This window comes from Vespa mandarinia, chromosome 10, assembly GCF_050613455.1.
Source record: "Vespa mandarinia isolate Hongniang chromosome 10, ASM5061345v1, whole genome shotgun sequence".
Taxonomy (NCBI): Eukaryota; Metazoa; Arthropoda; class Insecta; order Hymenoptera; family Vespidae; genus Vespa; species Vespa mandarinia.
In genome coordinates this window covers 7,607,501-7,635,000 of record NC_140819.1, presented here as the reverse complement: position 1 = coordinate 7,635,000, position 27,500 = coordinate 7,607,501, and the positions used below count along the sequence as shown (strand labels likewise).

The 27,500-nt window shown below is 35.9% G+C and overlaps 2 protein-coding genes across 5 annotated transcripts in view; both read right to left on the bottom strand.

The window, feature by feature from the left end:
- Positions 1–27,500, bottom strand: part of twin (CCR4-NOT transcription complex subunit 6-like twin) — a 324,109-nt gene that overhangs the window by 221,717 nt on the left and 74,892 nt on the right. The gene's annotated exons all lie outside the window — the stretch shown is intronic.
- Positions 7,000–27,500, bottom strand: part of LOC146872724 (CCR4-NOT transcription complex subunit 6) — a 161,769-nt gene continuing 141,268 nt past the window's right edge. For 2 of the 3 annotated variants that reach the window (XM_085659664.1, XM_085659663.1), the window contains exon 5: positions 7,000–7,046. In XM_085659664.1, the coding sequence (XP_085515790.1) occupies positions 7,005–7,046 (42 nt within the window). In that variant the 3' untranslated portion in view covers positions 7,000–7,004. Of the gene's footprint in view, positions 7,047–23,423; positions 23,506–27,500 lie in introns of those variants that run through there. The other variant, XM_085659671.1, reaches the window with a different exon arrangement.

The window sequence follows — 27,500 nt, the reverse complement described above, 5'->3', positions numbered from 1 at the left end:
AAGAATAAGAAGATATATTGGATCGCCAAAAGTTGACGTAAGAAAAATAAATGAGGATGATGAAGAGACGCAATCGATATGTGTACTCTCTCTCTCTCTCTCTCTCTCTCGCGCGAATTTCTTTAACGACGTCAATGTAGTTCGATGTTTTCCTACAACGGCTTACCACCGAGTACGATTGCCAGAGGTAATTGATTGTTAGTGGCGTCAGATCCGTTTTCTTATCCTCTTTTCTGCGTCCTTCTCTCCCGGAGGACAAAAAATTCAGGGTTGATAGGATAGAGTACGAGATACGTTATAGATCGTCTACGAGACGTCTCCTCCCACTCCTTCTCCTTTTTTTTCTTCTTTTTATCTTCTGCTTCATTTCTTTTTTCCTTTTTTCTTTTCTCTCCTATTCTTCCTACGTGTTAATGAAAACGAAAAGGGGAGGAAGGAAAAAAGAACAGAAGAGAGGGAGAAAGAGAAAAAGAGAAAGAGAGAGAGAGAGAGAGAGAGAGAAAAAGAAAGAGAGAGAAAAAAAAACTGGAAAAGAAAGGGAAAAGTGAAAATGTTTCCAAGAGTTGTGAACGCGTTATGATTGCGTACGTAATAGATTCGGGCGCGGAAGGAAAAAGAAAAGAAAAAAAAGAGAAATAAGAGAGGAAGAAATAGAAAGAGAAAGGATAGAGGAAGAGAGGAAGAGAGGAAGAGAGAAAGAGAGAGATGGAGAGGAGCGGAAGGAGAAATAAAAAAAGTTGGAAGAAGAGAGAAAATTGCAAAGCAGCAAAGCAACGGACGACCTGGCGGAACCGAGAGAGAAATTAATTTTGTAGCCGTGGTACCAGCCGGTCCTAGGTTTTTAACGATGTCATTTTGAGTTTAATTGAAAAGCTTGCGTTATTAAAACGCGTTCGAATGCTTCTAGAACTTCCGATATGCGTTATTCGTTATTTCGAGCTCGTTCATTTTGGATTAATTAAAGTTACTCGGGCTATCCTCTCGGTAACATTGCTTGTCTATGGAATGAATTATTCGTATTGCGTCACGTACTAAGTGAGAGAGAAAGATAGATAGATAGAGACAGACAGACAAATAGACAGAAACAGAAACAGAAAGCGAAAGAGAAGGGGAGAGAGAGAGAGAGAGAGAGAGAGAGAGAGAAAGAAAGAGAGAGTGAAATCTTTCGAATCGTCACGTTTTGCTCTGACTAACACAATTAGAAACTTTAGAATGATAACGAATAAAACTATGATGAAGAAAATGTAGATAGAATAAGCAAACTATTATCGTATTATTCAGAATTTTGGTTAATTCTAAGATGCAAACCAGATATAGTAAGTAAGTAAGCAAGCAAGCAACCAAGCAGGTACGTTATTCTCAACGAAGCGTGTCTCATCCGTGTAAGTAAGAAACGCGTGGACGCAGTTGACGCAGAATCGCCGTAGGGAAAATTTATGTACCAGGAACTCTCGTTGAAAGAAAGAGAGAGAGAGAGAGAGAGAGAGGGGGGAGAGAGAGAGCAAGAGAGAGATAGGATTGAAGGTATACGGGATGTGATCTGCCCATTTATGTTCGTCCGTATGCGATAGAACGTTCGATTAAATTCACCGCTTCGAGGAAAATGATATTACTACTATTGAATTTTCACCTTCTTACGATTCTATTTCGATATTATTTACGATCTTGTTTATTACGATCATCGTTATCGATCAAAATAATCATTCATTTTCTAATAAACTTTCTCTACTTTCTATGTTATTTCTATTGGTATTATTATTACCACTACTACTGTTACTACTACTACTACTACTACTATTACTACTACTACTACTACTACTAGTATTACTACTATAATCATAAATATTATATGATATTTTACTTTCGGATTAAACGAATAGAAAAGGAAAATATTGAAACGAAAGAAGAACATATGGGAATCCCATGAACGATTTAAATTCACTCGAATGCTTTTCGAAACTGCAAGGCTCGATGAAACTTTCGTTGGTTATCCTTATCGAAACTTATATACGGTCACATTTTGATATAGTATTCTATAAACTAAGGTAAAAGTTACAACATGTGCCTTATTCATGAAGATATCGAAAACGTACTATTATAATATACCCTATAGTATATCGTTTCGATATCGTAAAACTATAAGGGAAAACTGAAAACTCGTTTTAATTACAACTTTTGAAGGAAAATCTTTTCTTAAACGAATAATAATCCTTATATAAACACGTTCTACCTCGATAAAAGGATTCGTTGGTATTACATAGCGTTTTTGATATTCATAACGAAAATTCTACGAGCTTATACCATCGTAGTCGTTTACAATAGTAGTAGTAGTAGTAGTGATAGTAGTAGTAGTAATAGTAGTCTCGTCGGCTTTAAAAGTTTGTTTATTCTTCGCTGCGAGCCGTAATAATCCTAGTGACGCATGGGAAATCTCAGAGTCCATAAAAGTACCTTATCTTCTCGCTGTCTCTGGTCAAAAGAAGAAGAAAAGAGGGTAAACGAAGAATAAAAAGGAAAGAGAGAGATGGAGAGAGAGAGAGAGAGAGAGAGAGAGAGAGATTGTAAGAAAAATTTAATGAACGCAACGCGATATCATCGAGAAAGACAGACAAAAATAGAACGACAACAAAAATAAGGAAAAGAAAAAAAAAGAAAAAAGAAAAGAAAAAAGAAAATAGTGAAAAATATTCAAAGAAATTATGATAGATAAGAAAAATCGACTGAAAAAGATTTTTACTTTGAGCCACAAAAAAAAAAAAAAAAAAAAAAAAAAGAAAAAAAAAGGAAAAAAAGAAATTCCCGCTAGAATATTTAGCTTACCTAACAAAAGATGATTTTTAAAAATGAAAACGTGATGGAAAACGGGAGGGGTAGAAAAGAAAGGGAAAAGCAAGAAGAAACATCAGAATGAAATAGTCGAACGAACACAAAGTGCATTGTGGACCCTCGTTAACGCCGGAGAAGATGGAAGCCATTAGTCCGGTAATTGGCCGCTCGTTGACGCTCCCTCCCATTTTCCCTACATTTTCCATGATGCTGGCAAACATAATATCCGGGTGGGCTTCGAAAGAGGATAAAGTGCTTATCCGAGGGCAGCTAGCTGGATTAGTCGCTACCAGGGCTACGTGTTTTATAAAGCCTGGACTTTGCCGTTGAAGAAAGAAGAGAGAGAACTTGATTCTCTGCTCCACCATTTTCCCCATGAATAATATGCATATATATATATATATATATATATATATATATATAGACGTGGTAGTATATGCATACAATATATCGGGTGTCCCATTTTTCTTTGAAGATGAATGTTGTACATAAAGAGGCTGGTCGCTCGAAGATCTAAGATAATCGAGAAACAAAAACGTGTGAAAGACCGATGACGACGAAGACGACGACGACAACAACGAGAAATAAAGAGAAAGAGAGAGAGAGAGAGAGAGAAGTTTCGCGGTCAAAAGAATACTTTGTGTTTCTCTTCACGCTTACTCGATTTCAAAGATTTTCAAGAGAAAAGAAGAAAAGAGAGGGGGAGAGAGAGAGAGGAGAGAGGGAGAAGATAGAGAGGAGGTAACGTTTGTAACATAGAAATAATAGGGCGATAGTTTCTGGTACAACAACTCTCTGCGATCGCAGCCGTCTGTATCTCCTGTTGTTCCAGCTGCTGCGCAACCGCACTGTGTCACGGCAAAGTGTCACGGTGGAGACATCGTCCACCATGAACACATCTTTTTTTTTTTTTTCATTTACCCAGTTCGTTTTTCGACCATAAAATGAATGAAATCATGAGAAAGGAAAGATCGAATAGTCAATTATTCTTATAAGTTTTTATTTTATTCGCAAACTAAATTTCTTCAATTTATTAAATTATATGAAATAATTATATTTAATTGTATAAATATTTAATTATATTAAAATAATAATGTTAAATATTAAATTATATTTAATAATATTAAAATAATAAATGTGAAGTAATTCGATTCTTCAATTTCTTTAACAATAATATCCAGAGAAGCACAATTTGTGGATATGGTTGTAGTCAGAAATGCGGAAGAAACAGTAGTAAGAAGCATAATACGGGCAGGTTAGCACTTAGGAGCTTGAGAAAGCTTATGCGATGGTGGTTTTTGCTGCTCGAAGTACCGCGAATAACGCGTTGGCGGATTTAGGGAAACAAGAACGTTGCCTTCGCTATTTCGTAATTGTGTTGGTACTAACGCTTAACAAGTGGAACGACACGTGTTAGGTGGTTGATTCGAAAGGGACGCATATACGACCATAATGCTTCGTTTCTACTTATGTACATACATACATATATACATACATATATACGTATATATATATATATATATATTCCATTCATAAATGATAAATAATGACATGAAATAATGGTTATTAATAATCCATTGAAAAAGATTTAATTGATCGTATATGCGATCAAAAGATACGAACGTATCCATTAAATTGAAATAAATTAATAATAAATAAGTGAAAAGGAAATATAAAGGTAAAAGAGAATAACGACGACTTTGCATGGTAACATAAACGATAATGCAAGTATGGTAGGAGAAAGCTTTAAAGCTTTTGCGGAAAACGTGGCAAGAGATTCTATCCTCAACCTTCTTCTTCCTTTTTCTACGATCTTCCAACCCCTCCATCCCATCCCCCACTTTTGTTCCTCTATCCCATTCTATTCCATCCCTTTTCTCGCACCCCCTCAAACGAAACTCTCTTCTACCTACGACGTTCGGTTTAGAATGGAAAGCTCCTTTTGCCGGCTCGCGGGTGAAATCGCACGGAGATAATGCAAATGGAGGTTTCGAGTACTTCTCTCGCGATAAACGTAAATGCGCGACGAGGCCCCACGGCCCGCGACTTTTTCGATCGTTCGAGAAAACCTTGCTCGAACACCGGCTAAGAACATAAAAACTTTCCCCTACCTTTTACCTTTGCCCGGTTGTATGCCTTTCTGCCTGTTGCCCTCCTACCCTTACAGAATCTACCCTTCCTTCTTAGCGGTTTTCCTTTTATCTAGCAAGCGAAAGTACCGGAAGCGTAATCCCATTTTCCTTCGCACGAATACACCCTTTCGAATACTACTCTACCACCATCGAAGAAAACTCTATCGAAAGTTTATCGGCTTGGAGGGATTCTGATAAGGATCGATTATATCCCGATCTAAAGTATTATCATCGTTTGATTCTACTGTTTTCTAAGAGATACCTCGACCTTTACTAAGATATATATATATATATATATATATATATATATATATATATATAAATCTATGGATACGATTAAGGTACAACTTCAAATTACTTTTGTTAATGTATATATATATATATGTATATATATATACATATATATGAAATAGTTAAAATACGTGGTTTTTAGAGAAAGATAGATTGAGAATAGAATATATATATATATATATATATATATATATATATATATATATATATATATAGAAAGAGAGAGAGAGAGAGAGGGAGAGAAAGATCAAGAGAACTCTGAAAGCTTCTTTTATCCAACGAAACAAAAAGCAATCGGTAAGTTTAAGCTTTCGAAACTTCCACCAATGTGGTTCTCCCTTTCTCCCTTGCTCTCGACTACGTAATACTATTCGTTTTATCGACTACGTAAATATGCATTGCTCTGGGTTAAAAACTTCGTCATTTGAAAGTTTCGCCATAGGACAAGATGTATCGTTGGAAATCAAGCTTCGACTACTTTCAAGTTTCCTACCACCTCTAATGTCTGGAGAAATGTTCCTCGAAGTTGGTTACATAAAAAGCTCTTACAATTCCACCCCGTTTGATATTATTCTCTTTCTCTCTCTCTTTCTCTCTCTCTCTTTCTACCTAACGATCCTTTCTCCATTGCCTCTCGTTACGAAGATAGAAAGCCCTCAAATTTTTTCGTTCGTTCTACAAAGCTTCGCCAAAAATACTGACGAGAGGGGAAATGAAAAAAAAAAAAAAAAAAAAGAAAAAAAAGAAAAAAAAAGGAAGAAAAAGAAAAAGCAGAAAGCGAGAAGGATGAAATAATAAAAAGAAGGTCTAAAAAAGGAAAAAAAAAAAAAGAAATGAAAAGAAAGGAAAGAAAAAAAAGAAACGGAATAAATGCGAGCGGAAATAATAAGGATGAAGATACCTATGCCGTGCCTTGAGAACTCGTTTTTCTTGAAAAACTGCTAAACGAACGGAATCATTTTTTCTTATAAGTCAAAGAACAGGAGGAAATGAATTAAGTTGAAAATTGACTTGTGGTATAGTGAAAATCAATATGTATGCCGGTTTTATGTATGGAGGTTGAAAGATGTAATGTCGGAAGGAAGAAGTATCTAAGGATATTATTCTGAAGAAAGAGAGAGAAAAGGAGAGAGAGAGAAAGAGAGAGAGAGAGAAGAGTTTCGTAGGAGTCGAGAGATCGTAAATTCTCATTTGCTTGAGCTCACTTTCGGTGTAAACTCTTCTTATAATCCGTCCTGAATGCGTCCTTAAGCAGGATGAAGGATGGAAAAGAAGGAATAAACGAAAGAAGCTGCGGAATGAGAATAAGAGTCGAGAAAGTACATAAAGACAGACAGACAGGCAGACAGACAGATGGAGAGAAAGAGAGAGAGAGAGAGAGAGGAAGGAGGAAGAAACTGGATGGATTTTTTTCATTTTACTTAAGCCGCATCAAATAATCCCATTGTGTATCATGTGAACTACTAGTTTCTTCTTTCAAAAGTTAGTAAAATACTCGACGTAAATTTCATCGTCAGTACTACGTTCTACTGAAAACAAACTATACTCGTAAATATAATCTTTCTTTTAGATTTATCACCTGCAAGATCGAAAAATATGTATAACTATGATGATCTTTCGTTGGTCAGAAATAATTCACTGTCTTCTTTCTGTTTCTCTCTCTCTCTCTCTCTCTCTCGTTTTTTTTTTAATGATAAGATCTTAGAAATTAAATTATTCGTGAGAAGGCAAATCCAAATTTTTTACTTACTAATATCAAATATCTCGCGAAATAAATTTCTTTGGATAGCAGCTTACCTAAAATCAGAAAAAAAAAAAATATATATATATATATATTAGATAAGAAAGAGAAAAAGAGAGAGAAAAGGAGAGAGAAAAGGAGAGAGAAAAGGAGATGTGGAAAAATCAAGGAAAATATTTCGCATAATAAGGATAAAAATAAAATTGTCAAAATTATTACTAACCGGTAGATTTCTGTCGGTCGAGTTCATTTAATGTTTTTCAGTATCATCGCGATAAATTCGAACCAATTTTCTCTTTCACAAAGTGCCACGTTACTGAGCTTTCGCATATTATAAATTTGCATAAAATGTATCGTACAGATGAGCGCGCACGCATTTCTTGTCTCCGCATGCAAATAAGTAGAGAAAGGGGAAGCGAAACGAAAGAGAAGAATCAACGAACAAGAGGAAGCTTATTTGCTTTTATCCGCCTTAGGAAAATCGCGTTCTAACTTGATGATTGTTAACGTCGGCCAAATGGAAATTGTTGGAAAATTTCATAGGATAAAAATAGATACATGTTTCAAAAAAGAGAGAGAGAGAGAGAGAGAGAGAGAGAGAGAAAATAAAAAAAAAAGAAAAGAAAAGAAAAGAAAAAGAAATTAAAGACAAAAATCAAATAAATGAATCTGAATTTAATACTTCATGAAAAAAAAAAAAAAAAAAAAAGAAAAAAGAAAAGGAAAAAAAGAAATCCAAGCGTTCGCTATAAATAAAATCGTTTCGCTCGTTCGTCAAAATCTCGATAAAATATCGATAACAGATTAATTCTCGCAAACTGATCGCAATATCAATCGCATATAATATTGCCGATAGAACGTATCAAATAATTTCCACTATTTCTATGGTAATATTTCAATGATGCAAGTAGTGATCGGTCGATCGCCTAATAACTAAATGGTTAAATTCTACATAACCGCATACAATGAGAATGGTCTCGGCCCCTTAATGCAATTAATTATAGAACATTGATTTGGTTAATATAATCGATATATGATTATTTTACAAACGTGTTGACAAGCAATATAATAAATTTTGGAAATTTAAACGTAGGCGCGTTTGAACTTCGTTATAATATTAAACGAGGAAAATTTTTAAACACTTTTTAATCGCCCTTACAATCTCGTACGAAATGAAAGTGGCGCCATGTGCAACGGGAAATGTTCCTTCTTTTTTGTTTCTTTCTTTGTTTTATTCTTCTTCTTCCATTTCCTTTTATCTTTCTACATAGCTACGAGAGACGATGACGACGACGTGGTGCCTGTTTCTCATGGATTACGCGTGTTCGCTCCACCTACGCGAGTAACTCGTGAGAGTAAAAAGAGAAAAAGAAAGGAAGGAGGGGAAGGGGGCGGGGATTGGGGGCTGAGGGAGAGGGACTAGGTAGCAAACACCCTGCGTGTTCGCCTTTCGCGTTGCATTCAACGACTTCCCGTGTCTCTCTCTCTCTCTCTCTCTCTCTCGTTGCATCTTTCCCTGTACCTATGTAACACATCTCGTACTCACGCGTATTTTCTACATACACGCGCGCACGTTTCTGAAGCGTGCCTAATGTTAGCTGACAGTTTCCCGCGACAATGTAGCACGTACTTACCATGCGAAACAGAGAAAGGGGAGATGTTCGCGTTCTTTTTTTCTCTTTTCTTTTTCCTTTCTTCTTTTTTCTTTTTTTTCTTCTCCTTTCCCTTTTCACCCTTCCTTTCCCTTCCACCTTTTTTTTTTCTTTTTTTTACCCCTAATTTGCCAAATTGCAACGGCAACGTGTATGGAAATATAGAAAAAAAGAAAAAAAACAAAAAGAAAAAAACAAAAAAAGAAAAGAAAAGAAAGAAAACAAAAGAAAGAGAACTCGAAAGAGAAAGGGAAACGAAAGCGAAGATATATGCAATCTCACTTTATATATTTCTCGTTGTAAAACTGTATCTATAAAATTCTCAGCTATTCTCGGAAAGTTTTTATCTTTAATATATCGTTGAAAGTCACGAGGATCGTAGTACGATTTCGTTACGGTCGAAGGCTACAATGCGATCTGCATCAACCCATTGTTATCAGCAAATTAACGACGTACCACGTAAGCGTGTATGCACGCTTATATGCACGTATAAATATATATATATATATATATATGTATATTTACGTATGTACGTACGTATCGGTGTACGCGGCGCGAGCAGCATTGGTAATAAAGCTTTCGGAGTAAAAGCTTCATTTCTACGAGTCTTTCTATTCTTCAACGGATAATCCATTGGTTCGTTTGAGAGAGCTTTAATGGGCGAGACTAACGCGCGTGACTCATCGATTCCTCTGATATACTATACTACACTATATAGATATATGCATACATATACATATACGTATACATATGCATATACATGCATATATATATATGCATATATATATGCATATATATATATATATATATATATATATATATATATATATATATATATACGTACTTACGATCGATCAAAATCCTCGTCATTATCTCTACGAGGCCGTAATCGCTCTTTCATAAGCTTTCATTCCGAAGCGTAATTACAGAGACGAGACTTCGAGAGCGTAAAAGGATTTATTTAATCCCGGTGGACCGACCGGATTCACGACGCGCAACACGATTTTACTCTTAGACTCGAATAATGGCTGCGTTTGATTTCGAGCTAAAAAAAAAAAAAAAAAAAGAAAAAAAAAAAGGAAAAAGAAAAGAAAAAAAAAGAGGAAGAAGAAAAAGGAAAAAATAGAGAAAAAGAAGAAGAAGAAGAAGAAAAGAATTGAACTCAAAAACAAAGAAGGTTAAAAAAAAAAAAAAAGAAAAGAAAGAAGAAGGAAGAAAAAGAAAATAATAAAAGAAAAAGGTAAAAAGAAACAAAGAAAAGGAAAAAGCAGAAAAACGAAAAATATATTCTAATTCCCTGTCAGAGTTAGGAGGATGGAGTGGTTTCGAGAGATCGCGAATCACGTGAGGAAAACGGATGCTGTCTTTCTCTCTCTCGGTAGGTCGTTAATATCCACCGGCTAGACGTTTGACGTGTGGCAGGCAGGTTAGGCCATGGGAAAAGCGACGAGCTACTTTTCTTCTCTCTCTTTTTTTCATTTTCTCCTTTATTTCTTTTTCTCTCTCTCTCTCTCTCTCTCTCTCTCTCTTTCTCTCTTTCCGCCACCTCTCTTTCTATCTCTCTTCCTCTATCTCTGTTTTTCTTTGTCGATCTTTCCCGTCTCTTTTTATTTTCTTTTATTTTTGTTAATCACGCGATGACAATAACGAAGAGCATAAATTCCGATCCCGCATCCGAGAATTCAATGACAACGTATTATTGGATATATATATATATATATATGGGTCTTTGTTCGTGGGCGTCGTTTGGCACGTCACTTTCAGTTCCCGAAGGATTATCCATCCATTCCCTCAGAAGCACGAAGCTTCCCCGAATTCCGTCAATTTCGGCAGCGACGCAACCCTTCGATGTGGCCTCTTTAAATGTCCCACGTTCTCTCTTTCTCTTTCTCTCTCTCTCTTTCTCGTTTTTTTCAATTCGTCAAATGCTTCTCTTTTTCTCTTCCTTTTCCTCTTTTCTTTCTCTCTCTCTCTCTCTCTCTCTCTCTCTCTCGCTCTCCTCTCTCTCTCTCTTTTTTCATCCTTCATGTTCTACTCACTTCAGACAGATATTTCGCAATTATTTCGAGAACGTTTCCATCTCCCAATTTTGCAATTTTTATTTTCTTTTCCTTTCAATTTTCCAACGTCAAAAATACCTGACCTATCTTTCTTTCTTTCTTTCTTTCTTTCTTCCTTCCTTTTTTCTGTCCGATCCCTTGATACGTATCTTTTGTAAGAAATAAGGGTCGAAAAATATTCATCCAAAAAAAAAAAAAAGGAGAAGAAGCAAAGGAAGAAGATAGCTAAAATCTTCCGTCCAACGATCTCAGGTACTGTCATTTGACGAGTTTTATAGAAACGATATTAAAAAGGGAAACACCGTAAGAGGGAAAGGTACGAAGCGAAATTAAAAAGGTTATGGCTTTTAAATGGATACATTTCAAGATATGAAATTTCTCTTCCTTCCTAACTTCTCTCTGTCTCTCTCTCTCTCTCTCTCTCTCTCTCTCTCTCTCTTTCTCTCTCTCTCTCAATTTCTCTCTTTCTCGTTCTATCTTCTTTCCAACCTTTGCGAACTTGTAACTTGTGACAAAGTTTTCCCAAGGGAGCATCAATAATCCAACGAACTCGTGATATTCTGAAAGAGTTTAAAAATCACTTCTTCTCTATTTCTTTCGAGTTTATTAACGCGCCAAGGATTGACGTTTAATAAAAGGAGAGAGATCGCGAGATACAGATTATTTTTAGGTGTTAAGTAAAAGAAAAAAAAGAAAAAAGAAAAGCAAAGGAAATAAAGAGAAAGAAAAAGAAAGAGAGAGCGAGAGAGAGAGAGAGAGAGAGAGAGAGAGGGAGGGAGGGAGACAGACAGACAGAGACATAAACATATAATAAAGATTACTCTCATTGATATTTTCTATCGTTTCCTTTCAAACTGACATATCGTTAATTTCATTATTAATTCTTATCATGTTTAACGCGCGAGGATTATTATCCGTGTTTGGATCTTTAAAATCTTAATGGACTTTCCACGCTTAAATTTCTCCGATATTTCGAGGAGCCCTACTACATATTGTATCCGAAGATTAACTCGTGGAAATGAAACGATCGGAAAGTACCCTCGGAAAGCTTTTCGTCTATTCTTTATTTCTCTTTTTCTTTTGTCCATTTTGTTTTTTATTTTTTGTAAAAATATGCGACGCATCAACTCCGTTAAGCTTCTACGAGGTTACAAAAAGCTAAGAGCGAGCCGGAAAAATTTGCCGAAAGAGCCGGTTGAACTCTCTTTAAAAAAGACGTATAAAAAAAGATAGAGAGAGAGAGAGAGAGAGAGAGAGAGAGAGACAGGGAGACGAGGGAAGAGAGAAAGAGAGGGGAAAAAAGAAAACGAAGGGGGAAACGTTGTCGGAAGGTAAAAAAACAAGGAAAAAGAGACAGAGAGAGAGAGAGAGAGAGAGAGAGAGAGAGAGAGGAAAGGAGAGGAGAGTAGAGAGAGAGCGGTTAAGGGCTTGAGTGGGGTAAGGTAAAGGGGAGAAGGGTGGAGAGGAGTGTATGAAAAAGTAGAAGCAAAACGGAGAGGAGAGAAAATTTGTGGAGAGTTACGAGAAGCGAAATAAAAACGGGACGAATTAAAAGCAAGCACGGTGGCCCAGGGAAAAGAGTGAAAAACGGAAAAGAAGAGAAAGAGAAGGGAGCGAGAGAATGGGGGAAGAAAAAGGAGAGAAAAAAGAGGGTTGTGGCGGCATGGAACGGCCGACGGCGATGAAATTTAGAGAGTCGTTAGCGTGCGACAGTTTTGGCCAGTTGGTAGCTCCAGTAACGGATTGCCCTGCCCTCATCGTACGCCGTGCTAACTCGGAAAAGAGTCTGATGGCAGGATATATCCGATCCACGTGTAGGCTATACGTCCTACACCTAGCTATACGCCCTTTTTTTACCGAAAGAGTTTTCTTTCCTTCGGGAGAGAGGGAAAGAGAGAGGGAGAATGGAAGAGATACACTTCAGAAGATATATTAATACCTTCGTAACTTGGCTACTGGTAGTATTCAAGTATTGAAAAAGATATATCGAGAATGAAATTTTAGCACTCTGACGACATTTCTCTTTTATTTCTTTCTCTCTCTTTCCTGTCCTTTTTTTTATCTAAAGCAAAAAAAAAAAAAAAAAAAGAAAAAAAAGAAAATGGGAAAAGAAAATTCTTGATCCAAAATTATGATGTATTTTGAGTTTAGTCACGCTTATTAAAATTTTTATCCTCTTTTCGACTTTGTTACAATTGAGTCACTAACATATAGGACGTTGAATGACGACAAGGACACGTAAGGGAAGTAGGAAAGTGGGTGGATTAGGTGGAATGAGAAACGTGAAAGTGTGAATTTTGCTTAAAAGAGAGAGAGAGAAGGAATTATACACACGGTATGGATCTCCATGGGGTTCTTATAGAATCTGAATGGAATTTTGCGAATAGCAAGGTATTCTCCGCTATGTCGGACGTAGCTGACACTCTTCTGCTTTTGGTGATCGTAAGCGAGAACCTTCTGAATATTGGAATTCCTGAGCAAATATGGAAGCAAAACTTGTAGTTAGCACACCGTAGATAGAAACTCGGAAATACCGTTTAACGTCTGCCCTCGCTTATATTCATCTTGGGAAAATTTACGAAGAAAATTCGTAACGGACAGACAAGTTTACTAACCTCCCTTTTCCCTTTTCTCCCTTCCATCCTCTCTCTTTCTCTCTCTCTCTCTCTCTCTCTCTCTCTCTCTCCTTTCCTTCCTTTTCTTTCTTGCAATTGTTCTCTTTCGCGCGTTTTCCTTTATCGTCTTTATCGGTCGTCTTCGAACAAAAAATACGTAAAGTTTGTATGCATGCTTAAACTCGAATTCGAATTGATCGAGTTTATATTAATTAAAAAAAAAAAAAAAATTCTTAATTAATTAATAATTAAGAAATTAAGAAAACTTTTCTTTTACGTACGTACATACATACATATATGTCTACATACATACATAAGACACAAGCGTAATCCGACGTAGACAATTTTTTGTTAAAAATAAATCAGGAAATCGTACAAACAATAAAACAACGTAGTAGTTATTTTTACCTAATGACGATTTCCCTTGCGAGATGTATATTTTTTTTCTTTTTCAAATCGATAATATCTTTTTCATTTTTCTTTCTTTCCTTTCCTACTCTTTTCTTTCCCTTTCCTTTCCTTTCCTTCCCTTTCTTTTCTTTTGTTATAGACGTTATCGTCGTTAACACGATTCCCACGAGACTACTCTCGAGTTTACAATACTTTTTCTTCAAAGAAGAAAGAGAGAGAGAGAGAGAGAGAGAAAACTTCTTTCAGTCTCTTTGGCAGCCGTCGAAGCAATCGATCGTAACCTTTCTCACTGACATTTAAGTACTACAAACTCGTCTTTATATTCTTTGGCATTTATACACATATACACACATACTTACAATTGTTGCCTTTGTTACTTCCGTCACATCGATGGTCGAAACTATTTTTCGAAATATCGATAGAAATAGTCGAGGAGCTTGAATTTCTCTCTCTCTCTCTCTCTCTCTCTCTCTCTCTCTCTCTCTTAAAGCGAATCGTAAGGAAAAATCGTCTTCACTCTTTCTTTTCCCTCTTTCCTCGATAGTCAAGTTCGTTCGAGCCTTATGGGTTTTGTCCCGCGATTTAAAAAGCCGAGAGCAATTTCTGTCTTTCTGTGCTTTTGTCAAAGAAAAGTGTTCTCTCGCTAGCTTTACCACCACCGTCCCATCCATCCATCCACCCACCCACCACCACAACCACCACCACCACCATTACAACCACCGTTACCAACCCTCGTCCCTCTTCTATCCCCCCATCTTCTATCCTCCTCTCGCCAAACTCATCCTCCTCTCGCCAAACCCATCCTCCTTTTCGTTTCCCATAAATGCAACGAGATTTCTTTTCCTCGAGGAGAGATAAGGAAAGGCATTACCCGTCGGCCTTTTCAGTCGATTCACCGCACCGAAACGAGAAATCTCCATACCGCGTCGTTACTCAAATTTGCGTCGACGGATAGAGCTGCTGTGGGATCTTGTATACCCGGTATATTCGTGGAAACCACTTCACGTTTCCGCAGATATTCTCTCTCTCTCTTTCTCTGTATCTCTCTGTATTTCTCTCTCTCTCTCTCTCTCTCTCTCTCTCTCTCTCTCTCTCTCTCTCTCTCTCTCTCTGTGTATATCTCTCTGTATTTCTCTCCCTCTCTCTCTCTTTCTATCTCTGTCTCTCTCTCTCTCTCTCTCTCTCTCTCTCTCTCTCTCTCTCTCTCTCTCTCTTTCACAGCAATGATATTATTCCGATTGAATCGTTTCCAAGTTCTCTTCGAAAATAACGAGTATTCGTTCGGTTACCATTGTAATCGTTTGAAATAAATTTGACGCGGGTGTTAAATAAATAAACAAAAAGTTTCATGAGTAACACAATTTGAAAAGAAATGGGACGAGAACGAGGGAGAAAGAGAAAAAGAAAAAAAGAGACAAAGACAGAGAGAGAGAGAGAGAGAGAGAGAGAGAAAAAAGACTTTCTTTTTTTCCTCTTTCTCATTCTTTATCTGTCCCTATACTCGTAGATTTTTCTTTTCTTTTATTTATTTATTTATTTCTTTCTTTTTTTTTTTTTCTAATTATCTTCGTCTATAACGAAGAAAAAAAGCTTTTGTTCCATCTATAAAGACTTCTCGCTAACAAATATATTATCATTAGTCGACCAGACGTATGCTCGACTCGCATAGAAAATGTATGTATATTATCGTATGTCCGAGATATATATAGACCGGTGAAATCCAAAATATAGAGGATGCGTCCGTATGCATAGAACTTTGCATATATTGTGACGGTCAGCTTCGCGAAACGGTAAATAGCGATTCGACGATGGGATAACTACGATATCTAAATATGTATTCGCTCTCTTTACGAATGCAAATGCATTTGTTTTCGCGCACTGTTGCATTCACAAAGAAATAATCTTGCTTGATAAAAAAAAGAAAAAAAAAAAAAAAGAAAAGAAAAAAAAAAGAAAAGAGAAGGAACGAACCCTATCGCACGTGATATAATTCATTTTTATACTTTACAAAAAAAGAAAAAAAAGAAAAAAAAAGAAATAAAAAAAATAAATAAGAAAGAAGAAGAAAAAAAGAAAACATTCCCTATACTATCTTATATTTTAAAAATGAATGAGCGTTTCGAAATCGATGTTGATTATCTCACGATATATCATCAGTTTATTTTCTTCTCTCACGTGAACGATCCACCGAAGCAATTTGCGAATTTATATCGGTAATAAATAATATCCCCTTCTTCTCTCGTAAAAATTTCGATCGATCGGCAAACTATTAGATATATGTATGTGTGTATAGATACATATACATGGAGATACGCGTGTGAATACGCGCGCGCGCACGCACGAAAGGCTTTACTTTTAATTTATTCCCTTTCATCCTTTCAATATTCTCTTTACGCCGATTACAAATCCGTATTTTCCAAAGTACATAGAGGTTACCTATGCTTCCCTACGACAAGTTAACGATGATTGCCGTAAAAATAGAAAAAGGAATGCATTCCAGTCGAATAACTTCTTACCGATTGCGCCATTATCATAGTTCAAAGTGACACGAAGTTATTCGCGCGTGCGAACTTGAATCTTAAACACCGACATTCATACCTTGGTATTGTCTTTTGCAAGAGCTATTTCGTTCGTTGAAAATGAAAACTAAAGAAAAGAGAATAGAAAGAGAAAAAGAAAAGGAGAGAGAAAAAAAGCAAAAAAAAAAAAAAAAAAAAAAGAATAAATAAAAAAAAAAAATAAAATAATAGCCCCGATCGTAAAGGATAAAATTGCTTTGAAAATAAAAAAAATAATTTTTCATTCGCTCTTATCACGCAAAAACAACGTTATCGTTCTGGACGGTATTCGAACGATATAATCGAACATTCCACTGAGAATAGGCGGTGAGACTGGGGGGGAGGAGGTGGAGGAGAAGGAGGAGGAGGAGGAGGAGGAGGAGGAGGAGAGTTCTCCAACGCGCGTTACGTCCTGATTATGGCCGGGGAATGCAGAAATTCTAGCGTACCCCGCAATAACGCGGCTCCGTAAATTATGCGAAGCAATTATCGTTGTAGACCTCCACGAGTCTCGTGCGTTACTAATACTGCCAACGTTACGTCCTATAAATCAGCTTGAGACGTTACTAAATGGTAACGTTTAGAAAACGAACGAAAAATTTATAAGATTTATATAATATGTCGTACAATTTTTATATACCTCAATACTTTGTCAATGATATCGCAAACACGATACTATATTTTTTTTATGATTGAAAACAAGTTTTTAAACAAAATAAATATTAGCAGCTAGAGTATATATTTATCTATTAGAAAGATATACAAATAAATATGAGAGAGAAAAAGAGAGAAAGAGAGAGAGAGGGAGAAGGGGGAAGAGAGAGAGAGAAAGAGATAAGAGAGATCTCACACCTTATTACCAACAACCACGTATACATATATATGTGTATATATATATACATATATATATATATATATATATATATATATATATATATTTATTCGTGGCGGAGATAGTAGGTATCCCATGTGCCGAGAACCATTTTCATAAATCCTACGTCTTCACCCTTAATTGCAATTTGCTGTAACGTCGGACATTTCAGTGTCGTCGCCATGTTAAGCTGCCACCTTATTGCTCCTCCTCGATGCACCCGAGTATCTTACATGTGTAACGTCTCGTATACCTGCGTTTAAATGTCCGTGAAGTGAATCCCGGTGTATATAAGAATGTTATATGTATATGTATATATATACATATATATAATACCTATACCTACCGACACGAAAAGAACGTGCCCGGATAGATGGATACTTCTACCTTCAGGCAAAATTGTTACGTCGTCTTTCTATCTTCCTCTATCTTTCTTTGACTGTCTATCCATCTCTCTCCTTCTAACGTCTAGCTTTGGAACGATATTCCGTGTCACTTCAACGGATGCATATTTTCTACGAACGACTTTCAAAGCGATCCAAATGGATCATTTTAACGTCCTCGTCGTCGCCTTCCTCGTCGTCGTCGTCGTCGTCGTCGTCGTCCTCATCGTCATAATAGTAGTAGTAGTAGTAGTAACAGAGGAAGTTTGAACTCGAGAAAAGTTGTAGAGAAACAGAGAATTTTCTTCTTACTTTCCTTTTGTCGAGATATATATCTACGTAAACCATGATTTTTCTTTTCTCTCTCTCTCTCTCTCTCTCTCTCCCTCTCTCTCTTTTCTAACAAAATCTATCTTATCGCTAATAACGATCTCCACAATTTGTACCTAAATTAACGTAGTCTAATGATTCTTTACTTTTGAAATATACGATATATATGAAAATTAAATGTATTTAGAAATTATATTTAGATGATCTTTCATTCATCGGGATTGAATTTAATTGAGTTTCTAATAAGATACGGAATAATATTTTTCTTTCTTAAAGATATGACGTAGAGAACGATTACGAGTTCGAGTTCGAGTTCGAGTTCAAGTTCGAGTTCTTCAATGAGACAAGTATGAATTTAATAAAATGCATCAACGACAATCGATCGATATGCGATTCCTTATGGAAAAATCGAAAATAAGTGAACGACGTTGAATTTATGAGGGGTAGAAAAGAGAAAAAAATAGAAAGACAAAAAAAAAGAAATAGAGAAGAAGAAGAAGAAGAAGAAGAAGAAGAAGAAGTGAGAAAGAAGATAGTAGGAGAGAAATAGGGAAGGAACAAAAGGGCTCGCAATCGTATTCGTTTCATATTCATGAGCCACCGTTCTCATTCGCGCTGCTCAACATGCTATTCGATATTCGTCTCGATCTCGATTTATACCGCCGCTAATTGTTCTCGTTAATTGACGTTCGACAATGTTGAATCGATTGAAAACTACTTGCCGATTTAATATAATCGAACGAGCAGCACAATCTTAAATTATTCATATCAAATAAAACAATATGACATAAAATGGACATGAAAAAAAAAAAGAAAAAAAAAAAAAAAAAAAAGCTAAAAAGGATAGAAAAAAGAAGAGGAAAAAAAACACGCAACCTCGTTTATCTTCAAACGAGTTCGTCGATTATTTCCATCTCAGACAAGATAAAATCTAATAATTTTAATTGTTGTTGCTTTTTTTTCTTTTTTTTCTTTAGACCAAAACGAACGAGGTATCATAGTTCAAGAAAAATGTACTTCGTTGAAAATCTACTTAACGAGCAACCTCAAATCCCAAAGGATCCTGATACCACGTACATAAATAGAATCTGTTTGGAGCAACTCGTCAAAACTTTCGCATACATATAACCACAAAATAGAAAAGTTTCTTTCAGACTTTTCCTGGTCCCTTGAGAGGGCATAGAAGATCGAACGGACGCCAAAAGCACGGCATCGCATTTCGTAATATCAAACCTTTTCGCTTGCTCTAGTCTAGAAACTACGTTATTTTTCTGATAGCATGACGAAAATATATTGTATGTATTATTCGTTTATTTGTCATGTGTAACTCTTCTTTATATATATATATATAAAGTAGAAAAAAGAAATACGTTAGATAATAAATTTTATTATCATATAGCAAATTCCTCGATGTAAACATTTCATTGATACATCCGAAGAATCGGATAAAAACGACGTGTAATTTTTAAAATAGGATATCAAAATGATTTCATTCTCGCAATAACAATATAATATCTAAATCGTATAAAACGGCACTTCGTATCTGTAATATCGTGTTGGAACATATTTTTTCCATTTACGTCGAGTCGAGTTTGCAAAGCGATACCGCGGTAAATGTGACGCGAAAATCTCCCTACGTATAACGTCGCACACATATATATATATATATATATATATATATATATATATATATATATACGTACAAATATACGTACAAATATACATACGTACGTAAAAAAGTATGCGTATACTTTTTACCTTCGCGTACACGTTAAAAAATTTCATGCGAATCTAGACGCAACCGAAAAGACTCTCATTTCTTTTTTTTTTGGTTTTTTTTTGTGTAGGGCAAGGGGGGGGTTAGAGGGCGCACTTTTACGTTATTTTCTATTCTTTCCTTTTACCCGCCCTTTTCTCTTTATTCGTTTTTTGGTTTTAGATTAACGCGCAACGTAAAATTAGCCAACGAACGTAAAACCAGTCAACGAACGATCGTAGTTAAAATTTCGACACGTTATTTCAACCCGAAAATGACTTTCTATTATTATCATACATTGATTTTCGAATTCAGTAACTGTGAAAATATAGTAATCGAACATTTTCCTCCTCCCTGGGTACCTCGCCCGTCTGTCTCTGCTTGATTATTACTTTTGAAACAGTCAATCGACAACGAAAACTGGAAACGCTATTTTGTTCAACGCAATATTCGCGTATCGTTCCTATTATATTCGATACATGAAAGTAATTATAAGTTTTTGAACGATACTACGCTAACGTAAATATGTTCGACCACATTTACGCAAATAATTAAAGCCAGCTATCGCCATACTCGAACTTTCGTCGCACCGAAAATTTACTCTGTACAAACAAAACAGCTTTGCGTGCAATATTTGTACGAAATAACCAACTAGAACAGAATCGATCACGAGTCGAATTCTCTCTATTGCTTTTTCACATTTGAAATATGAGTATATAGGGTCTTTTATATATATATATATATATATATATACATGCATATAAAAGCAAAACAAAGAAAAAAGAAGAAAATAAAACAAACAAATGATAGGGAAACATAAACAATGCTGAAGTTTCGCTATTGACTTTTTCAATTAAGTATGTTTAATCGTCATTTAAAACATTATATATATAAATAACGTACTAATTAATAATTTTATATAACATTGGAGAAATGGAAATTAAAGGAAAGAAAAGGAAAAAAGAAAAAGAGAAATAAAAAATTTCAATGAATTCCACATCGCATCGTAAACAGAGAGAGATAGAGAAAGAGAGAAAGAGGGGGTGGGAGGGGGGGAGGGAGAGTTATCGATTCGAACGACGCCGTTAAAATTCGTGACAGCTGGTGAAAATTACTTGGAGTTGCGCGCTTGATGATTCGCGGCAAATAACTCGCGATTTGATACGCGCGAATTTCGAAATAGTTCAGAGAATCGAATGCCATCGGAACAGTTATAACGAAGTCGTATTTTGCCCTCTGACGTTGTCATAGAAACTGAAACGGAATGGGACGAAATATCCCAGATTGGAACATGCACGTTGTTAAATTCGTGAAATTTTATTACGCATATATATATATATATATATATATATATATATATATATATATATATATATATGTATCTAAAAGAGAGAATGAGAGAGAGAGAGAGAGAGAGAGAGAGAGAGAGAGAGAGAAAGACAGACAGACAGAATGGAAAAGAGAGTGCTCTTTAGGAAAAAAAAAAAAAATAAAAAAAAAATTTTAATATTCGATACTTTAATACGTTCTCTTCTCATATTTACTAAAGAGAATGATAATAATTTCATCAAAAATTAAAATATTTCATAAAAAAAATAAATAAAAAAAAAATAGGAGAGAGCAAAACAATAAAGAAATTGTCACCTTTCTTTCTCTCTCTCTCTCTCTCTCTCTCTCTCTCTCTCTCTTTCTCTAGTTGAAACGTTTAAACGTATTTTATATTTTTATTATCGCTATAAACGTTCGTTTCCCAATCGACGCCCTTCTGTTACTACGTTCTAGATCTACACATTTCGACGACCAAAAACAATTTTCTTAGAAGAAAACAGACAAAGTATAAAAGGGTGAAAACGATCGGAAGGCCATTCTCGTTTTACGAGTAGTCGAACGGAAAACGAAATACGAGAAGAACAGCTTGTCTTCTTCACTCGTCTCTATATATTCTTCTCTATTTCTCTCCCCCTATTTCCCCTCATTTCTCTCTCCCTCTCTCTCTCTCTTACGCGTTCCTATACATGTTGCAACGAACCGCAAGAACGGTCCAGGTGGGAATGGAAATAAATCGTGTAGCTGGGGGAAATTTAATAAGTTAAAAATATCAAGGGACTCGTGCGGTAACCAATGTAATTTTATTCCCGAAAGAATGAAGAACCTTAGTTATAACGTTTGAAGCTTGTCAAAGGGTAAGAACATTTGCATACACGAAGGAGAGAGAGAGAGAGAGAGAGAGAGAGAGAGAGAGAGAGAGAAAGAGAAATACATTTAACGTCTATGATACAGAAAAAGAAGAAGAAGAAGAAGAAGAGGAAAAAGAAGAAATATAATTTCCATAATAAAATATAAACGCGAACGACATGTTTTAATCGTCGCTCGAAACATATTCATTTCTTATGATTTTATAATTTACCAAAACAAAACAAAAAAAAAAAAAGAAAAAAAAAGGAAAAAGAAAGAAAGGTAAAAGATAGAAAAAAGGGAAATGTTTCGTAAATTTTATTTCATATTGAAAAGAAGGAAATGGAAAGGGTGGTGGTGAGGTGGGGAGGAGGGAAGCGAGAAAGGAATGGCAAACGGTTGTTGATGGAAGAACGGAAAGGGTGAGAAAGAGAGAAAAAGAGAGGAAGAGAAAGAGAGAGAGAGAGAGAGAGAGAGAGAGAGAAAGAGAGAGTGAGAAGATGGGTCGAAGGTATTACACGGTGCAACATAGTCGGAGACCGCAGAATCGTGACGAAAACTCATCAGCCGTGTGAAAATCCAGCGAGCGAGGGATATTCACAACGTTGAGAGAAAGGGAGGAGAGAAAAAGAGAGAGAGAGAGAGAGAGAGAGAGAGAGACAGAGAAAAGAAGAAATGATAATGGAGAAAGGGAAGCAAGAGAATGAGTGAGAGAGAGACGCCTGGAGCAAAGCAAACCGCTCTCGGTTTTATGCCATTCTTTTTCTTCTTTTTTTTCCTGACCTTTCCACTGGATGTTCCTCTCTCTCCCTTCTTACCTCATCCCTCCCTCCCACCCGCCCATCCTTCCTTCCTTCCTTCCTTCCTTCCTTCCTTCCCCTCTTACACCCATCCACCTCTCATTCCAAAAGAAGATTTCAGAGTGAAATTCTACTACTCCACTCTTCGAGCTCTCTACGAAGTATAATAATAAAATACATTTGCGTCTTGATTTTAAGATTTACGTTTCATTTCCTCTCATTCCCAACTATTCCTGGTGAAACCTTTTGATATTATACGCAACCTAACTCAAGGATAAAATTTATAAGAATAGAGAATGACGTTAACGAGATTGATAAAAACTAGAGAGTTAATTAATGCTTCTCCTTTACCTTGATATTATTACAAAGCATCGTGAATATAATTATACGAAGATTATTAAATATTATTGTTATAACATTTACGAAAGAGTACGTTTAAAAAGGATGAGATTCCGTGAGAAAATCAACCCTTCAACGTTCTATCTTCTAATTATATAGAGCTAGAGAGAAAAGATCCCTTTTAAAATTTTGGTCAAATTTATTCGTATAAATACAATACTCTATTCTATTTATTTTAATAGAGTATTTAATATGATTATATCGATCGATATAATATAACTACGTATTATGAACGATCGTAAAACTTTTCAACGGGGAAAGGGGAAGGGGGATAAATGTGCGTACATTATTCAGGAATATTCATAAAATTCAACTCGTTTCACGTCATTTTCGTGAAATCGTTGGAAGTTCCTGAGATCTCTCGGTCCATCTCTCTTTGGATGCAAGAGACCAGAAGAGTTTAGAAAACTTTTCAAGGCAATCGTCCGTTCTCTACCATGTTTTCTCTAGCTTATGACTCGTGAACGTTTTATGTAAGACACACTCGGTTGGCGACGTTGGAGTCCTTAAAAAAAAAAAAAAAAAAAAAAAAAAGAAATCCTTTTTATCAGAAATCAAACGCATTAATAATCATAAAGTTAACGACAACATCATTTTTGTCCTACCGTATTCCATTCGTTTAACATAATATTTAGAAACATTAGTCGATTAAGTGAAACGTCGGATCTTGTTGATTAATTTTTTATTTTTTTTTTTTTTAATCTTTATCTCTTTTTAATCGGAAAGAAAAATAAAAGATTTTAAATTTCATTTCAATCTGATAGATCGATTTGTGTTAAGAAATTATATTCTCGTTTACGTAAGATAACTGACCAGTTTGACGCACTCTCTCTAACACACTCTTTTGATAAATTACGAAAAATAGTAATAGAAAGTATCTCGATTATAAGCAATGCGTTATATATTCATGTAGAAACACAGACGACGTGTTCAAGCTTCGATTTTTACGAAAACATCCGACGAATTGAAATTTTGCACGGATAGAGAATACTTATCGTATTAAGTTTCTAAACGTAACCAAACACGTTTGATTAGAGTTTCCTATTTAAAAGCAGGGAGGATATACGAAAACCGTAAAGTTTATAGTTTCGCTCTGGCGAGTTTCTAATAGCTATACTATACCATCTACCGACGCATGAGACTCAACGAGAACGTTGCGCATCTCCAAAAGCAAAAAAAGTTTCGTTAACATTCGGATTCATCCAGTTCAAGCCACGATACGAAACTTTCTCCGTGAGTGGAAACAAACGGGAAATGAGAAAAGCTACAACGAGCACGACGAGTAGGTACGTTTATGTAAACGATTTTTCTCACACCGCGAAAATCCGCACGGCGTTTTCCATTCGATCGCGTCGAGGAAAACTCATGCAAATGGAAGAAATGAAATATCGCGGATTAAGCTGGAACATTTTTTTTTCTTTCTTTCTTTCTTTCTTTCTTTCTCTTTCATTCTATGGAGATAGAGAGAGAGAGAGAGAGAGAGAGAGAGAGAGAGAGAGGAGTGATCTAGACTATCGTCCATCGATTTGGATTTTACTAGAAACGAGACAGATAAAAAAGAAAAAATAAAAAAAAAAAAAAAAGAAGGAGAAAGAAAAAATGAAAAAGAAAGGTAAAGGAAATAAAAAGAAGAAAAATAATGAAAAAAAAAAATAAAAAGAAAAATAAAAAAAGAAAATACAATGTCGACTATCTTTGGAAAAAAGCCGATCCTTTCGAAAATAAACGTGTCTCGCGTGACATAGCACAAGTGCCGTTCGTCATTCGAGATTTCAAAATCCAATTCACGGGCCTCCATCGAGAATGTTGTAACGAATCTACGAAGGGTGTCGTGCAGGCTCGTAAATCATGAAAAATATCCGTTTCGAGTTGGTTTATTCCGGCAATCCCCGTATTAAACAGGAATACGCTCGACCGGACGGATAAATATGATCGAATGGTGAAAAAAAATAGAAAAAGAAAAAAAAACAAAAACAAAAAAAAAAAAAAAAAAAAAGAAAAAAAACACAGAAAAAACAAAGAAAATGGGGAAAAAAAATAAACTAACCATTCGGATACAAATGTTATCATCGATTTTAAAATGGGTTTTTGGTTATTAAAATTTCTCGTTACATTTAACGTCGTAAATTATAATTCGCATTAATTCTCGTCTGAGGTGTTACTATGAGATTGTAAAAGCGTTAGACACAAAAAAAAAAAAAAAAAAAAAAAAGAAAGAAAAAAGAAGGACAAGAAAGAAAAAAGAAAGAAAAAAGAAGGATAAGAAAGAAAAAAGAAGAAGAAAAGAAAAGAAAAGGAAAGAAAAGGAAAGAAAAGGCTATATAATATACATATACGCAACATACTATGCATGAATTAATTTGCAAAATTACCGAACGTATGCATGAACCATGGGCACGGCATGCATATCCCATTGTATGTGGCGTTGCCACAGGAAGGATATTAATATTAATTAATCTCAGAATGCAAATGCATGTTACGCGATAGAGATACAAGTACTAATGAGAGAGTGGTGTATCATGCATGGGATGATATTCGCTTAACGCATCGGATATCATAATATGTTGTTGGCAATATAGATAAAGTTTACGTTCGCTTTCGATTTTGACAATTTTATCGTAAGACAAAGAAAGAGAAAAAAAATGGAGCAAAAGAGAGAGAGAGAGAGAGAGAGAGAGAGAGAGAGAGAGATCGATTATAATTAATCGAAAAATTATTAATAATAATTGCTCCATTTCGTCGTATTCGTCGAATGATCAATTAAAACAAGAAATCTATCCATACGATTATACCCGTTCCTTTAGCACGTTATGATCTGTTCAGACATCGAGATATCGAAATATCTATTATAGATCCATTCGATTTTTATTGATTATTCTTTGCGATATCCCTTATATAGAACGATATTATAACGATGATATCCGAATAGGTTTCAAAAATGAAAAACCAACAGAAGGGAAACTAGAAAAGCCATATAGTAACGTTCTCTCGGTCTGACAATGGCTTCGCTGTTCGTTCCGGGAGAGATGACAACGGCATCGATGAATAGAAGGGAGAGTAGAAGTAAGAGGGTGGAATCGGCAGTACGCAGTACGTCATCGTAAGGGGGAGGAGTTGAAGCAGAATGGCATTGTGTCGGGGTTGGATAAATCGAGGAACATCTTCTACGGAATGGCCCTCGTGAGTCCGGCTTGTGTTATCCAGCTAGGAAGTTGATATCAAGGTATGCCATGGTTCCGGTATGTCCTGCCTCGAAGGAGATAGGGGCCTTATATCTAACAGCAGAAGCAAAGTGCTTTCCTTCTCTCTCTCTCTCTCTCTCTCTCTCTCTCTCTCTCTCTCTCTCTCTCTCTCTCTCTCTCTCTCTCTCTCTCTCTATAGTCTACAAACTTTTCTCCACTTTTATCTTGCGTCCTATTTCTTTATTCTTTAGCTTCTCCCTCTCTCTCTCTCTCTTCTCTCTAGCTTCTAGCTTCTAGCTTCCATCTTCTAGTTTTCTGCATTTCTCTTGGCTTTAGACACTCTCTTAGCCACATTTTCGATCCGTCTCAGTCTCGTCCCATGCTTCTCTATCTCACTTTCTTCGCAACACCCCTTGAGAAATCAAGCCCAGCTTTGCCAGCACTCTCTCTCTCTCTCTCTCTCTCTCTCTCTCTCTCTTTTTCTCTCTCTCTCTCTCTCATTCCTCTCAGGTTTCTTTGATACCGCACTGTGTCATCCGAGATGTTCGTGGGCTGCGCGCATTATATTTCACATTGGTAAAATCTACGCAACCATCTCAAACTCTTAAATATTCTAATTGAGAACTCGGCTTTTAATCGAAGTCAATTAGAACGTACATGAAGCGTCAATCTTTATCTAGAAAGGTCAAATATATCAAATAGAAGTAGAAAAGGAAAGGAATGGTTTTATTATGGCGTAAGTACAAAGTCCATCGATATTGTATGTATGTTATTGTTTATCTCAACGATAAATATCTGTACTATATTTAACACGATAATGATAAAATAATGAATAACATTTGGTTCAATGTAAGGAAAGATTTACTCTGTGATCTATCGGATCATCGTCCCTAAGATTTCTAATATAGCAAATGATAATATAATTTGCTTTTATATGCTACCAAGATGGTGGATCGACTTTCAAATGAGAAGGACATACTCGTAGAGTCTTAGTTCTTTGCCAATTCAAGAACGAGATTCTCTCTCTATCTCTATCTCTATCTCTATTTCTCTTTCCTTTTCTTTCTAGATAACTCTCGTTCTATCTCTGTTCCTCCTACATCATTATTCTTTACTCACTCTCAGACAACGCAATGCCTGAGGCCGAAAGCTACGCACAATGAAGCTACGAACATTCTCCGGCATCAGATCGGCCATCGAAAACTTGCGTAACGAAACGATTCTCGATATCTCTTTGCTCTTTCACTGGTTACAAACGTAGTAACTACGTAGATAAGTATGCGTTCACGCATTTACCAGCACAACATACACAGACAGA